The sequence below is a fragment of the Toxorhynchites rutilus genome, chromosome 2 (genome assembly GCF_029784135.1).
Source record: "Toxorhynchites rutilus septentrionalis strain SRP chromosome 2, ASM2978413v1, whole genome shotgun sequence".
Classification (NCBI taxonomy): Eukaryota; Metazoa; Arthropoda; class Insecta; order Diptera; family Culicidae; genus Toxorhynchites; species Toxorhynchites rutilus.
In genome coordinates, this window is record NC_073745.1 from 251,593,954 (window position 1) to 251,605,999 (window position 12,046).

Here is a 12,046-nt window from a genome sequence, read left to right on the forward strand (position 1 = left end):
TGGCCCCTAATTGAAAGTCGCCACCCGACGTCGACACTGTACCACTTTCATCACGAATCTCGTACAGAGCTCGAACTTCATGTGTTGCAAATTGCATATATTTAAGCGTTTCTGACAAGTTTTCCAAAGGAAAATATCAGGGACGCAAACCAAAACAAAATAATTCTCTGAAGATGTACGATGAGCAATCCAAACAATTCGAAAAATTCTATCAGTTGCATCGATAACATTCACTCGGTCGATGCTATCGACTTGCTCGGTATCTATAAAATAGAGCTTACGAGCAAAATTCTTATCAATGCGATTTCTACAAAAGGGCCCATTATTACGTTACTTCCTTTCACACATTGTGATTTCAATTCTAGAATTCTAGAGTCCATAGACTTATAAAAAAGTATCATCGGTATTCTGGCAGCAAATCAAGGATTATGTTATATCCATTGACCAAATAAAAAGATTCTCCGCTAATTTTCGGATTTTATTGATTTGATATATCTAGACTACAAAAAAATCTTTCTTTACTGAAACTGATATCCAACCTTTGAGCTTTGCGTAAAATATAAAGCACTGCCTGGACACCTAGCTTTATTTATACGTTGTGATAAATGCCTTCCAAAACAACTCTTCCTCATAATTCGCCTATAGCGATATTGCAATAGTTATAATCTGTAAGTTACTAATTTTGTATCCAGCAAACTTACTGAACATTCGCTACAGTTCTATAAAGAGTCAAGATTTACAAATAGTCTGCAACGTTCTCGGAAGGTTTTCTGGGTTCGCTCACGGATTATATCCTCGACGCTCAACTCGGCCTGAAGCAGTCGCAACTAAAATGTACAAGACAAGCATAAATGTGAGATAGCCACAGGAACAATATACCAATATGTACCTTCCTCTGTTCAGTCTTAAATTGTTTATTCAAACCAATATCGTCAGTACTTTTCTCACGTTTTTCCTTGAGTTCTTTTATGTTGTCAGCGCAAACCACAATACACTTCTTTATGGCTTCTTGTCGATTAATGTACCCCGATGCAAGCTGTTGATGCAGTTCGCGACACTTGTTCTCGGGATCAGATCGTCCTTTGAAAGACTCTGTTGGAAGTGATGTGTTGAGCGCGTAGATAATATTGTCATCCAGATCACGCATCTTTTTCAGTCCTTCCTAGAGTATTATCAAAACGTGTTTAGTAACGTTAGTAAAAGGTGAGATAGGACAATGGTCATTCGCGATTCATGCTACCTCGTTGATGACCACCTTTTATCAGTTCCCTCTGAAGCTAGGCACATTACACAACACTCGGCCGAGCGGCTTCGACATGAGGTTAAACTTGCTAAAGTACCGTGTATTCCTACCTGGAACTGTGAAAAATCTCCACATTCATGTTTGAAACTCATTGTCGGCTTGCAAGACTATGAAACTACGTAGATTTGTTTATAAATTGCTGGTAAAATGAATATATCCTGACAAACTAGTACGAATCCATGTATTTCTGATCCGGGCACTGTCTTATAATTTGACACTTAAGTTCTGAGCAAGGCGCCTAGAAGTATATCCTAAGGTGGGCCAACTTGCTAAAACCAAGGCGCGTAGTAGTATATCCTAAGGTGGGCCAACTTGCTAAAACCACTCTTCAGCCATCTTGGAAGTCTACTGTGTTTTGTTTGTAAACAAAACACAATACGCTTGTGCACAAGCTCGCTCGTGATCAGTCTGTCGCTTTCACGCTTCAAGGAAAAAAATCCCCTTCTGCTTTCTTCCGTACTTTTTTATATACCGCTCCCCTAACCAACTTAGTGACGAAACGGCCTCACCTAGTACCATACAAGACGGGTCGGCTAAAACCAAGGCGCCTGGAAGTATATACTAAGGTGGGCCAACTTGCTAAAACCACTCTTCAGCCATCTTGGAAGTCTACTGTGTTTTGTTTGTAAACAAAACACAATACGCTATTGCCGAAGGTCGCTCGTGATCAGTCTGTCTCTTTCACGCTACAAGCAAATAATTCCCCTTCTACTTTCTTCCGTGCTGTTTTCATATACCGCTCCCCTAACCAGCTTAGTGACGAAACGGCCTCACCTAGTACCATAGACCCGTCTTGGGCTAAAACCACTCTTCAGCCATCTTGGAAGTCTACTGTGTTTTGTTTGTAAACAAAACACAATACGCTAGTGCCGAAGCTCGCTCGTGATCAGTCTGTCTCTTTCACGCTACAAGCAAGTAATTCCCCTTCTGCTTTCTTCCGTACTGTTTTCATATACCGCTCCCCTAACCAACTTAGTGACGAAACGGCCTCACCTAGTACCATAGACCCGTCTTGGTTCTGAGCACAATGCAGGGATGCCAGATATTTGACTAGACAGTTTATAAGGTGGGAATATTTTGTGGATTGTATATAACTGAAAAAAATCGCGACAAGACATTGAGGTTAACGAGCAGAGAACATTTAGATTTTTTCAATTTCACACCTGCTAATTCCCGCTAGTTGTTTTGTGTCTGGGTTAGGATTGGGCCATCTTTATAAAAAGATCGATCTTCTCGAAACGATTTTCCAAACGGAGTAAGGATCGATCCACTGATTAAATCGGTACCAAAGAATCGATCTTTGAAAAATCGAAAGCTTTTTTTCCAATTTATCTACTTATTGTAAAGAAATGTCGTCTTTCCTTTGACACGTTGAGTGCCATGGTTTTATAGTCACTCTATGGAAATTTTGAAACGTATTAGGGTCATCGTTTCTTATCGTAGTGGAAGGTATTTTTGTTCGAAGAGAATGTATATGTATATGCTTATATGCTTATATTAGTTACCTTTTTTATCATATGTTACTCTGACAGTCACCGTTTTCCAGGGCAATAGTCTTGTGCCGTCAAGGAGTCGTTTTATTAAATACGTGAATTGAAAAAGCATTATTAGAAATTCGACAACATCCATCTGCCCAGAACTCAGCTGACAACGATCCAATAAAGCCGATCGTGCCACACGTCTGTCATTAAGTCGAAGCCGATTCTTCATTTTGGCGCCAGTTCTAAAAGACAAAATTTCGCCTGGAATTAATGTCAACATCTAGTTCAGTGATCCTATGAGCCACTGGTTACAGTACATCCCATCCCATCTTCAAACTCGTATCAGATTATTTCCTCAGCCTGGCCGATTGCTGGTCGCAAGCACGGACATGAGAAGCGTTGGAGTACAAACTTAGTCAAACAGATGCCACTTCAGCTACTGCCAACACCACGTGTAGGCAAATCATCTCAATCACTGAAGCACACATTCTAATTGAATCGCTCGATGTGAACCAGCTACTGCCAACACCTCAGCATGTTATCTCGATCACAGAACCTCGGATTCTAATTGAACCGCTTCAAATAAGTCAGCTACTGCCAACACCTCGGGTAGCTTTAAACCCTCTGGGTATGACTCAGTGGAGACATATCATCTCAAACACTGAGCCACGGGTACTGATTGAACCACTGAGGGCAAGTTAGGTGCCCAATCACTAACAACCCCTCACCGCTTTGAGTTCACCTGATACGACACAATGGACTGTGATCGAAACCGTTCCTATGATTCGCAATTTTTATGGGTCAGTTGTGACTTTCAAAACATACAGGAAGTGGTATACTAAGTTCCGAATAGATAGGAGTTACATGGACTTGGACATGTGGACATGGACGTCCACATTTTATTGAAAATTTTGAGCAGGTTCGTGATGACGTTAGGAAGAATTCAAAGAATAGACTACAGCCGTCAAGATTGAATTCAAGCGATGGAAAGTAGCAGCTATTACAAAAATGATGTGCCGTGTTCGGAGAAAAGCTGGAGCAGTGGGCTATCATGGGAATTGGAGCTGAAACAATAAACTTGAACATGAAACCTAGAAATGTATTCCCGATATATTGAAAAATACGAATTTCAACGTGTGGTTTTTTCCAAGATATTCATATCTAATTTTTTGACGTAGGATTACGTCTTTTGGAAACATATTGGGGTACAAATGGAAAATCTAAAATCGTACACATCGTGAAAATTGTCCAATTTCGAACACTTATTATTCAGTAATTTTATGATGGATTGATGAAATTTTTGCGTCAATCGATTTCGGCACTCCATAACAATTTTTTATATTGAAGAAAATAATATATGTCATGAAACTAACTATCGAACAATTGAAAAATCTCAACCCCTATCCTAACCGAAATACCCACTTCTGATTGGTCGAAATTAACGACACATGCGGCGAGTCCCTAACAGAGACATCAAAACCAAGCTGCCTGGGGGAAATCGGCTTTGCAATGATATGAAAGTAGAGGGAGCTTTTGTTCCTACCGAAATGTATTCCCTAACAGAGACATCAAAACCAAACTGCCTGGGGGAAATCGACATTGCAAATACATAAAAGTAGGGGGAACTTTTGTTCCTACCGAAATGTGTTCCCTAACAGAGACATTAAAACCAAATCATTATAAAAAAGTTTAACGATGTAATTCTTCAAACATATCCAAAATCAACAGATAGCCCAACGGAATCCTACGTCAACTATGCGGTCGTGTTTCGGACACAACCCTCCTGTGACTTTTCGTGTTCACCCAATATTACAGAACTCGCTGATTAGCATTATTAGACGGTATCTTCATCCTAATAATGTTAGTGATCCTCTAATACCGATGAAAATAGCTCGATTATCGAAACACTTTGAAAATACACATTCCCATGAAGAACTTCAACAATATGAGAAAAATAAGGACCGGTACTCTTCACCGTGGACAAACGTGGCTTTCTTTCATAATAAAAATCAACACGAGAAGGACAGATTAGTTTTATTTTGTCTTCACAGATGATTTGAATTGATGGAAGACACGCAAAAGACTCGCACGGACTTTTTCAAAGACATTCTTCCAGATGATCTAAAACAATCGTTGAGCAGGTTTCTAATCATCAGGTTGTAGCACGGTACTTAATTCGACATATAGAAGCCCCTCGTTCTTTAAATTTGAAGTCAGATCCAACACAATCTCGTATGTGTGGATCTGAGTTCCTCCCTTCTGTATTTGTATGGGATGAATGGCAGCGCGAGTGCCTCTCCTATTTTTGTATTTGAGCGACTAGCCATGGGTGCTGGATGTTGACTCGGCGGCTGTTCTTAGCCAAGACACCCACTGACCAATACATTTTTAGAAGGCTCATCCTTTCCTTTTTTCGATAACACAATTTCCCCCAAAAAAAGCAAAATCATTCGGCGGGTTTCTTGTTCTTGAAACTCCAAATCCGGCGAACAATTCGATTTGAACTGTATTCGGGAGCGTAAAAACCGCGAATGCAGGAAAGCGAGACGGATGCAATCACAAAGAACTTCGGTAACAACTATGGAATTTATTAACTTCGCTAATAATTACGTAGTTCCGGTTGTAAAGAATGCTGGGCTGATCTGAGGATCAAATGATATATTCGCCCATTGCAATTTTGGCCATGCAAGAGGTAAAGCGGACTAGTTGAAATCCGCGAGTGTTCAACCGGAAGGTAGTGGTCGTTGCTAGGTTTGAGTCAGCTAGTGTGGTAACTGTTCTTTTGTTTTTTCCTGTTTTTTTTTGTAGTGTCACAATCTTGATAATAAAAATTTAGAGTTAGATCTAAATACCCTCCTGTGCATCCGTCTACATAAAATTGAGGTAAGCTTTGAATCAAACGTGGCACGTGGCTTGTATATAATTTAAATGTGGCTTTGTGTGGTATTCTTGTCTGTTGTTTGCCAGGAGGAAGATCCGTTTTGACCCCACGATCATCGTTGGAATCGAGTCTGTGCGTGAAGGAAGATCGCGCAATACGCCATCAAGCGCAGACACTACTCGCCGGTAAATTGCTGCGGCTCAACTAACACGAAGATTAAGTATTCATCGGTATATTCATCGCCCACTTTCTCCACGCGGCAAGAAGCCGCCGGCTATTCATCGATAAAACGGTCGTGAGTACTCACTTGTTCAATTACCTAACACATGCGCATGTAGAGTTAGAGAAATGAATTTGAAAAGCCACACAACTAACCAATGCCACAAACAATACTACACAATGAATATTGAAGCATGCTAAAATGGACCATTAATCGACGACGAGAGAATATCGTTTGTAAAGAAGAGGGTGCACAGAAAATGAAACGACTAGATAGAAAAGCTATGGATTACAAATCCCATGGGTCGAGGTTCGAAACCGAAAGATTATTAAATAAATAATGTTGTTGTTGATTTGATGTTTAAATTAAATGTAATTCCTGTTATAATATGAATTACAATATAATACAGATTTCGATACGGATTTTCTGAGAAAAAACACCGGAAAAAAGATTTTTTGAGGGTTTTGAGACCAAAAACACATATTTTTTCATGGCAACCCTGATGCCGTCATTTACAGGTGTCAAAACAGCCTACAATTTATAATACACTGCGTTTCACAACTATGGAACCACTAAATTTTTCTGAGTTTCCAGAGATATGTAAGACGTCGGTTGAATTGAAGTATATAGTGTTGGATATAATAACAATCTTCATTTATGAGACTGACCATTTGAATTTTATTGTTATGTCCAGACGCGAAAAATTAAAAAAAAACAAAAATTCTAGTGTTTCATAACTATAGCACCAGATGGAAAACTCCCACTCCTTTACAACATTAATGTAAATTTCACATGAATTACAATAAGTTTCTAATTCGCAAAGATGCTAAAGATGCTCAATCAGTTAAAATGACCCATTCGGGGTGGGTTCGACCGAGCTGCGCCATGTTGTAGTGTGTATTCCGTTCTACGCAGAGGATACTGCTCGTTTAAGCTCTTCAAATCATTCATACTGCTTATAAACTGCATCTATTTTTCGTACGATCACTCCTCATAAGTTCTTGATAGGTAAACTAAAATAGGTGATCTAGTAAACAAGCTGACCAGTCCAGAATTTGAAGCCCCTATTCATGAAACCATGTCACGACTTCACGGATTTTATGAATTGATGCCAAATTACCCAATTATCACGGTGTTTTAGTTGCCAAAACAGAAATAAATGATTCTGAAGTACTTCATTGCACGTCTGACTGTTCATTTGTGTTGATGGTAGATAGCTAAACCAGGCCTTTTTGAACAGAATCACGTGCGAATAGTTGTGAAGCAGCGGCCTTGTCAGATTTCTTCTGCATCTATTGACAAACTATGTTAATTCATATAGATGTGTCGTGGTATATGTAGAATAACATAGAACCATTGTATGTAATGATCATTCACTTCATTCGTAGTTCAGTTTTCTTTTGTGAATGAGCGTGGTATAAAATGTTCGTGAAGGCTTTACAATGTCGCGTGGAACGTACCTGTCGGAACAGGAAGATTTCAGAGATTTTAGCTTTCCGCGAATGTGATTTGGGTATACGTGAAATTGCGCGCCGTTTGAACGGATCTCATCATGTTAATATAAATTTTTTAAATAATCCTGATATCATATCATATCAAGAACAAAAAAGGTGGAACCAAAAAAAACGCTTTTATCTTTCGAATTAAGTGATTTCCATACCACTTCCTTCAGCCGGCAAAGAGTTATTAACGCTGGAACACATGCACCCCAAACGTAACGCTCTCGTTTTCGTAATTTTAAACTCATACCCCAATACGGATACAATAATGATGTGGTGCAAAAATACAGATGCACTCTCTACCAGACGGCATGAAAATCGACGCGGTGCCTCCACCGAACAAAATTGCATCACTGTGTGCGGTATCTATTTTCCATTCTTTTTTTGTACCGAGCAAAACTGCGGTGTGTGATATCAGCAATGAGAGAGTCTTCTAGCTGGAGCGAAACTGTGACTTGAATAATGATGATTATGGTTTAAATTATAGAGGTTCTAAAAGTACATTCGCCTCTAGTCTTGAAACGAAACTCTCAGTCTTGAGAAAGGCCATTTGGAAAGCTTCACTACCGTTTGGTCGTTAACTCAATGATTGATGAAGCGTAAATGCTGTGAGATTGGGAATAGGTTGTTTATACACCTATACCTCGCTATACGGCCGCTCTTTATACGGCATTTCGCTAAAACGCCCCTCTTCAATTAAGGCACGTTTTCGATTTACGGCTTAAAATGTTTCGATATAACGGCATGAAATCGGGGCTTATAAAAAAAAATTTTGATGTCAAATGTTGATGTAAGTCTCCTTGGTTTTGATGGGTGTGCTAAGGAACACATGTCGGTGGGAACAAAAGCTCCCCAAACTTGCATGTATTTGCAATGCCAATTTCCCCAGGCTCCTTGTCTTTGATGACTGTGTTGGGGAAACCGTAAATCGGGCCAATCAAAACGGGGTAGTTAGGACGTTAAGAAAGCGCTTGACATTTCATAGTTATTCAATTGCTTATCTCGAGAAAAATAACATTTTATGATTTGTGATAGATGCGTAGAAATATTTCCAATCAATTGATGCAAACATCTTTCAGATCTATTAAGAAATGTTCGAGTTGTAAGCATTCAAAATCTTTAATTTTTTCCTGCATGTTCTGGTTTAAGATTTTCCTCCATATATTCCCATAAGACGTAGTCCCACGTCAATAAAAAACTTTGGATTTATTATCGCGAACATTCACATTAAAGATTAGATATGGAATCAAACAAAGCGCGGGGAATGTTCTCTTCGATATATATTTTTTTTTATATTTCGATGTTTTTTTTTTATATTTCGTTTATTTTTACAGGCTCAGTTACTTAAGTTTAAAGGAGCCGAATTCTTAAAAATAATTTTAAAACTATATATATATAAACAATTTTCTTACATCTATGGTTAGTAAGGTGGAAAACCGATTACTCGCGGTGTACTCGAGTTTAGGAGGGTGACATATTTTTAGGAGAAGGTTGGGATATAAGGAAATTTTAACAATGTTGACGAACACTCATTTCATAAATCTATTCGTAAATCTATAGTGTATTTACATTTCAACTTATTCTACTATTTATAGCAAGGGGACGAATTACCCGCAAAGGAAGGAAAGGAGAGTATAAGGATGTAGGGACAATCACACACGAAGATCTATAGCTTTAAGGAAAACATATATATGGGACATGTAATCAAGGTCTAACCGAACCAACACATCTCTCACCGGCACATTGGGCTGTCTTCCTCGGGCCCGAAGGGAGTTTTCTAAATTCGATCTGGCGACCAGATACACCTCGCACGACCAAACAATGTGCTCGATGTCGTGATAACCTTGGCCACAAACGCAGAGATTGCTGCTGGCAAGATTGAAACGAAAGAGTAGTGCATCTAAGCATTATTTTTGTTGTATGCTTTACTCCAGGATATGTTTCTGGTTTTTGTTGTTGCACATACTAAATGGTTTAAAAAAAACACTAGATGGGCCAACTAGAAGAGCACGCAGCACCACATGTGGTCCGCGGGCCGCAGGTTGAGTATAGCTGGGCTAGATAAACTCTTGAACATTCTACGAGAATATGACCGACGTATTCTATCCTTGATCAAGAAAAATGTTGAGTCTCGGGTTGTTTTTGTCGATGAACAACGCTCCCATGCCGTGATCGATACACAACAAAATTCCATTTTTATTCCTAAATAAATTCTGGAATTCAGAATGAAGTGTGTTTCCAGACCCAATATGATGAAGGACATATTGTAATGGACTTAACAGCAGCCAGTAAGTAAGCGCCAATCAATTTATCACGAATATCGCGTTAATTTATTGGATCATGATTTTGTCATGGCTGCTAAACATTTTTCATTTTATCAAACTGGCACTTTGTTTTGGTGACATCTTTATTACTTTCCAAGCAATTTGTACATGATTTTGTAAAATGCAGGTGTATTTATACTCTACAGAAAGTATGAATTGAAAAAACCTGACTAAGTCCATCTAATGATGAAACTGGTATTTTTTGGCAGATGGCTACATTTTCTTGAACTCATCGATTGACTCTGCTCCTCTACCATCCATCTGAAGGTACCGCTTGAACATTGCCCAGTAACGTTCAACCGAACGCAGTTCTGGACAATTTGGTGGATTATTAGTTTTTTCGACGAATTTGATCTTGAATTTCCTGAGCAGTTTGAGGGTGGTAGCAACGTAGTGAGTGGATGCAAGGTCTGGCCAGAGCATCGGTGGGGTTCTGAATTGATGATACACAGCGTTTTTGAATGTATTCCTTTCGATAATTTTCAGTGTTTACAGTTCCTGTTTTGAAATTTGTTGTGAAAGCTTGCCACACAAGCTTTTTTGACGTAGAACTACGTCTTTCATTAAGGGTGCCAAATCAGAAAACATTATGAAATAAAGTTAACGTTAATGACTATTTTTGCCGCGAATGGATTTTGGCGATTTACATACCAAACGAATCGGAAATTCCCTAAGATTGTGTAGTAATGAATTCTATGTTGTTGCGATAGAGTGAATAAAATGTGTTTGAGGAATTTAGAGGCTTAGGAAAGAACATTGATGTATTTACTGGCTGGCGTGTAGCCGAAACACCGACATCTTTTTCAGGGATAGGTCTCGAGTCCAGGGGTGGGACTCCTCTTCTGCGGTTGTAAGTAATATTTCAACCCCTGCTTCGTCCTCTGAAGCTAGTTCCAGGTGGGTGGGATTGCAGATATTGGAATTTGGTCCTATGATGAGATTCTCGGCATAAACGGTGTTCTTGGAGCTAGCCGAGGTTCCCACTTTGTGGTTGTCTTGCGGATCGCGGACCAACGGTGTCGCGGGTTCTCCAGAGAGCGCAGAAAAGGTCGCGGAATTTACCGGGTTTGTGAAGAGAAAGGACAAAACGCGCCCTCAGTGGGTGTCTCATTGCCGGGCAATTAAGGTACAACACGGTGGTCGGTCTCCCTCGCGGGAGTGGCGCTTAAGCCGACCGCTTATCTGCGCAAAATCCCCGGTTGCGACGAACTCGCGCGCTTCCCCGGCGTCGCGGGTTACAAGGTATTCAAATCTCAAGGAGACAGTTCTGAATAAAATAGTCCGCTTTTGCTGAATTTATAAGTCTTTATTCTTATACTGAATGTTATTCTGGCCATCGTTGTATCATTTTCAATACGATCTTCAACAAAATTTTATTCCTCGCTTAACTGAAGTGAAATAACATATGATTGTTCCACTCAAAATGCAAATAGATATCAAATACTTTTCGTTCAAAATGTACTATATACACAGTTAAGTGAATGTATTTTTATCAATCAGAAGGCCTTTGTGGTAGTTAATTAGTAAATCCTTTATCTTTACGTTCGTACTATATCGTAAGCACATCATTACGAATCTAAAGGCAAGCCATATTTCTTATGCATTTGTTTCACAGTTACTCCTTCAAGCTCAGCCAATGCGCCTAGAACTATTTGAGTGGCATCTTTAATGTCGTTATACTTGTGTAGTAATTCTAGTAGTTCAGCTCTGTCTCGTTCCTCATCTTGGCTGGTGTTGGAAGCATTACCCTCCTTTTCATTGATTCCTTTTGCGGGAGTATTATACGCCTTAGAATGAAATGGCTGATCTGACATTATGACGGCGTTAGCGTGGTCCAAACAATGAAAGAAATCTGTTGCTTATATGAATTTTTGAGATCTGTAAAAAAAAATTATAGGAGGTTGTGTACAAGATACGACCGCATTGTTGACGTAGAACTATGCTGTTATTCTATATAAGTCGCTTATTCATACCTTCGGATATTATTCTATAATGCTGTGAAATTTTAGAAACAACTCCTTAGTAGAATAATCTCTGAAATGGTTTTTTTTATTGTAGAATTTGTTGACGACAATTAATTGATGATTCATTCTTGCCATCGCAAAACAATACACTAGCTGATCGTAAGTCGCAATTCATTTCATGCCAATGCAATGAAAATTTACCTCGAACGCTTTTCTTTTTTTTTTTTGCCTTTTTCGCAATTGACATAGACTCGGCTAGACTCGATTATATACACGTTGCACCAGCCCCATTATTCCACATCTCATAACTACATCAATATATCTTTGGCACCGCATGGAAACAATAACAATGACAACACTTGAAAGTATCAAAT

At 39.2% G+C, this 12,046-nt stretch overlaps 1 protein-coding gene across 2 annotated transcripts; it reads right to left on the minus strand.

The window, feature by feature from the left end:
* Nucleotides 1-465: 465 nt before the first annotated feature.
* On the minus strand, nucleotides 466-1,511 carry LOC129769528 (protein MIX23). Of its 2 annotated transcripts, none has more exons than XM_055771857.1 (3): nucleotides 1,354-1,511; nucleotides 890-1,162; nucleotides 466-827 (listed from the first exon to the last, which is right to left on the minus strand). In XM_055771857.1, exons 1-3 carry the CDS (start codon nucleotides 1,393-1,395, stop codon nucleotides 720-722), a joined length of 423 nt encoding a protein of 140 aa, XP_055627832.1. In that variant the 5' UTR covers nucleotides 1,396-1,511; the 3' UTR covers nucleotides 466-719. The 2 variants fall into 2 exon arrangements, with proteins under 2 accessions (XP_055627832.1, XP_055627833.1); XM_055771858.1 differs by having other exon boundaries at nucleotides 1,241-1,354.
* Nucleotides 1,512-12,046: the final 10,535 nt, after the last annotated feature.

Coding starts and splice junctions, on each gene's coding strand:
- LOC129769528 (XM_055771857.1), bottom strand. CDS start 1,395: ATGAGTTTCAAACATGAATGTGGAGATTTTTCACAGTTCCAG. Junction 1,163..1,353: donor GAGATTTTTCACAGTTCCAG/GTAGGAATACAC, acceptor ATAATACTCTAG/GAAGGACTGAAAAAGATGCG. Junction 828..889: donor TTAAGACTGAACAGAGGAAG/GTACATATTGGT, acceptor TGTACATTTTAG/TTGCGACTGCTTCAGGCCGA.